At 39.2% G+C, this 4,695-nt stretch overlaps 1 protein-coding gene across 1 annotated transcript; it reads right to left on the reverse strand.

Annotated features, from left to right (window-relative positions):
* Positions 1–354: 354 nt before the first annotated feature.
* Positions 355–4,648, reverse strand: LOC103765313 (plasminogen-like). Its single transcript, XM_029963776.1, has 6 exons — positions 4,215–4,648; positions 3,974–4,092; positions 2,868–3,030; positions 2,184–2,314; positions 1,286–1,451; positions 355–562 (listed from the first exon to the last, which is right to left on the reverse strand). Exons 1-6 carry the CDS (start codon positions 4,394–4,396, stop codon positions 370–372), a joined length of 954 nt encoding a protein of 317 aa, XP_029819636.1. The 5' UTR covers positions 4,397–4,648; the 3' UTR covers positions 355–369.
* Between the last annotated feature and the right edge of the window lie 47 nt (positions 4,649–4,695).

A 4,695-nucleotide genomic window follows, 5' to 3' on the forward strand; every position in this document is an offset into this window, starting at 1 on the left:
CTGATTCTATGAACTGAATTAAAAAAAGTCAGCTGTCCTCTAATGTGAAATGGAACCCTGGAAATGTTAATGCATGGAACAGTTGCCAGCAAAATGCCAACACTGCTGCATTTTCTGTCCTTGCTAGTTGCTCTCCCATAGTAGTGTGGACACTAGTAGCCATCTGTTTCCAGTATTGCCAGATGTAGTAGGTAAAAGACGTGATATTAGTTCCAAATCAAATACAGAAACCCTGCTATAAAATTGTAGAAGAATGCTCAGAAAATAAAGAGAGTGGATTCTGTATTTATTTGGAGTTTCCTGTATTTCATTCTCATAAAATTTGTGAAGATGTTTCCATAAAAACCAGCTTGCTGGTTATGAACATCTCTAGGGGAAGCTGGAAGTATTCTCACCAGCATTTGTTTCCAGTGTTGTCTGAGGTGGTTTTGGTAAAGTCTGTGCTTCATGGTCATCACACCTCTTCAAGTTGCAATACTCCCACCTCACACCAGGGTCGGTGGTGTAGCACCATGGACGGCCATCAGCATCTGGGTTTCTGCAGTAGTTTTGTCTCAGGTCCCTACAAATGGAAAGGTATTATATTCCTATCCATGCCACTGCTCTGTGGAGAACTCAAAAGAACATTTTAGAAAGCAGGTGTATTACAGAGTTAGCATATATCATTTATCATGTACATTCTGTCATTGCTAATTGAAATCTTTTTTCCAGCATAAAGAAATCAAGACACCTATACAGAGTATTTAAATATGCCAAGTACTTATTCATTAATTAATGCTTATAGTAGAATACCATTTAAAAATCCAGATAAGTAAATGCATACATGTATAGCAAAGATATAATTATTTTTAATTTTTCAAATACAGTAATAGTTTTTAAAAAGAAATAGTTTTTTGCATTTTGGAATAAATAAATGACAAATGCTAGGAACAAGAAAACAACTTAGCCCTTCCTCAAAGCTCTAATGACCTGTGGACAAGGAGAAAGAGACTTAAACTCATGAATAAGCTCAGTATAAGGGAAAATTTATGATAACTATTAGTTGTTTTAGAAGCAATGTAGAACACAGTTAATTAGTCTGAAGCATAATAGTGGCAACTGTGGTTCCTTTCAAGATAAGGTCAATGGAAAATGTTTCCACATTAAGAAGAAAAGGAAGAAATTATTTTTACCAAGTACACTCCCTTCCCAGCTTTAAAATCATTGTTGTGTAATGATTGCAAATCAAAACAAGTTCATGGATGATAATTGCCCAATGAAACCTGGAAATGGGAAATACACATACGCGTTTGGGAAGTTGTCTGCTGTTTTATTGTGTCGGTGAGGTGACATCGAGCTCCAGGCTTGACATTTCTTTCCCGAGAGAGTGAAAGAAGCTGTACCACGGTAAGTCACACCATTGCCGTGATAGCACTCCTCAGTAACTGGAGCCTGCTCAGGCACATCAACAGCTGTAGTGAATAACAGAAACCAGTCTCTTGCATCTTAATACTTTGTTGTGTATACATGAGCATAGAAAGCCAACAGAACACAACAAGCCAGAGTGTTTCACTGACCACCACAGCACGCTCTCTGTAGCAGAATTCTTTTCAGACTGTATATCAAAAGGAAGATTTCAAAAAATGTTTGTAAAAATTTCATGATACACCAGATTAGAGGACTTGTACATCAACTTTACTGCCACGCACGTGGATTTATTTCAGCTAACAAGCCAAATACTTAACATAAGGATGTTATCACTTACCTTTACTTCTTCAGGGTAAGTGATGGCCTGTGTCTTTGCCACAGGCTCATATGGAACGCACCTGCCTTGTGTAAGGAGAGTTTTCTTCTGATTGCTTTCCATGGAGTCTTGGTTCAATGCTCTTAAATTATCTTAGGTTTTGCTCTAGATTCAATTTTTCAAGAACTAGCATGTAAAACTGATTAACTTTTCCATGGAGAATTTAAAAATTTAGAGGTGAAGGTAATCACCGCTTGATAAAATGAAAAGACTTCTGTTACTGCAATTTTTCTGCACTCAACCACCAGACTGAACACAGGGCTCCACATCAGACCCAGGTGTTCAACTGATACATGGCAATGCTGGCAGTGACAGCAATAACACAACTGAGCAGAGTCACCCAAGATTTCTCAAAGTAAACCACGATGACCCTTCACTTCTGGTTGTCTCCTGTTCTTACCAGGGGTCTCTGGCTCTGTCCCATCACAGGAGGGGATGCTGCAATATTCCCACCGGGCAGTTCTGTTGGTGGTGTAACACCATGGCATCTTCTCACCATCAGGGTTTCTGCAGTAGTTTTCATCTAGACCCCTGAAACAGGAAACCTGGTTAACAAAGGTCTCTCACAAAGATCTATCAAAGTTTATGAACAAAAGGAGAATGCTCCTTGCATCCCAGTTTACTGTTGTATCTACTAGTGCGTAATTGCTGCTGTCATTTACTGGTGCCATCTACTATATGAATAATTGCAATTTTGGGTGTGCTAAACCAGACACCTGCTAGACTGATGGATGAATTAAGATACTGGAGTACTTTGAGGCCAAGAGCAGCACAGCAGGAACATAGCGTGAAAAAATCTAGTCCCAAGCAAATATCATAATTGTAACTGTCTTACCCCACATTGCTTCACCTGAGCAGGGAAAAAAGTCGATCAAGTAGAGTTTGAAAGTCAGAAAAGGAGACACTAGTACCCAAGAACAAAGTGAATAAAAAGAAATGTGCAAAAATTTCGAAAATATGAGATCCAGTAGGTGATGAATGCGGGTGTAACTGAAGAGCTTTGCAATATAGTTGAAGAAAACTGAAGCAATTCTGTGCCTTGGAATTTCTCATAGACACTGAATAACGGAGAGGTTTCACTTACTTGCAGGGATAGTTTTCTGGAGTGCGAGCATGTCTGTGGGGAGATTGAGAACTCCACTGCTGACAGGTATTTCCAGATTCAGTAACAGCTATTGTGCCTCGATAATCTTCTCCTCTTCCTGATAGACACTGACGTCCTGGTGGAGGAACTGGTGGGGGTGTTGCTATTACAGAAAAATGAACTAAAATTAATCAGTGCCTTCTAGACAGCAAAAAACCCAAAGCAACTAACCAAAACACTTTGAACTTTATAATTACATGGGCTTTTTAGCTTTCTTTGCAAGTTTAAATATCACAATATTTGAAAAGCCCAAAAGGCAGAGAAAAGATCTAAAGATATATTTCCTAACTTTTCATTCTCCCATTTAACTTCTTCACAAGCAGTCCAGTGACCAGAAGACCATTTGCATCTGCCCCTTTACAGGAGATACATTACAGAGCCAGATACATTACAGGATACAAAAGCCAGGATATAAAAGTGCCAGCAGCCCCATCAGAACACAGCTGGAAAGTAAGCAAGTGGTAATACTGTGAAGAAAACTGGGGTGAAAGGGGCAGGCCCATCAGTGATACATACAGATGTAGGTACAGATGTAAAAGAGAAGTACTCTTAAGTAGTGAGAGACAGAAAGGATGAGGTCTGGTGAGAAGTCCCAAGGAAAAGTATCATGGCAAGCCACAGGCCTTTAGAGAAAAAGAGAACTGAAAAGGTGGAGAATTGATTTGGAAGAGCAAAACAGAAGCCAAAGGATTTTCAGGAAGAGTGAAGCTGTTGAAAAGAGGAATACCAAGAAGAAACACCAGAACTGCTGAAATGCCTGGTCATGGAAAAACACATCAAGGAAGGGAAATGTGACCATGCAAAACCATTAGAAATACCTGTGACAAAAAAGTCTAGCCTCAAAAGAGCTATCAAAGGTTCATTTCAAGGTGATTAATTCACTGAAAGAATTCACTGTTGAGAAAATTCAGCAGTCTTTTATTCTTTCCTTTATCTTTGAGCCTCTTCTGTTTGTTCTAGGTCCTTGCACCACCCTGATTCGAAGCTGTCTAGATTTCTTTGTATCTAGATGTAATTGTATCTAGAAGTCTAGAAGTCAGACTCACTGCAACGAGGAATGTCACAATATTCCCAGCGTTTAGTTGGGCTGGTAGTGAAACACCAGGGTCGAGGTTCACCATCGGGATTACGGCAATAATTCATCTTTAGATCCTTCTCTGGAAAACTGAACAGGAAAAATAAGTTTTAAGATATGTCACTAATGGCTGTAACAATTATTCTGTCAGGTTCAGGGTGGTCTTCAGACCACTATGAACAATAAATAGACCATCACAGAATCAGACTCACTTTTCTGGGAGGTATCCATGAGAGTGAGGTTTCTGGGAGTCCCAGCGCTGGCACTCAAGCCCAGACTCTGTTGTTGAAACTACTCCATGATAGTTTTCTCCACTGCAGTGCATGCACTCTACTGTAGGAACAATGCAGAATGAGAGCAAGAGAAACAGAAAGCCCTGGAGGAATTGGTCCATAAACAGTCATACTCATCTGACATGAAGCTCAAGAGCCTGAGCAGAGCACAAAGCTGAAGAACAGTCTTTTTTTTTGAAAATTAAAAGCTTATTTTCCTTGGTAAAATGCCTTTAGCTAGTTGATTACATTTATACTTCTTCATTTAAAAAAAGTCAACATAATAGACTATAGTTTTTAAAAGAGCTGAATTTAAACTACTAAGTGGTATTTTAAAATCTATGCCTTGCTACTGTCATGTTTTGTTGAGTTTTGCACTAGCAACTGTCATGTGGTTGAATTCTAAGACTATGATATGTGA

The sequence above is a fragment of the Manacus vitellinus genome, unplaced genomic scaffold (assembly GCF_001715985.3).
Source record: "Manacus vitellinus isolate BGI_N305 unplaced genomic scaffold, ASM171598v3 scaffold_638_pilon, whole genome shotgun sequence".
NCBI lineage: Eukaryota > Metazoa > Chordata > Aves > Passeriformes > Pipridae > Manacus > Manacus vitellinus.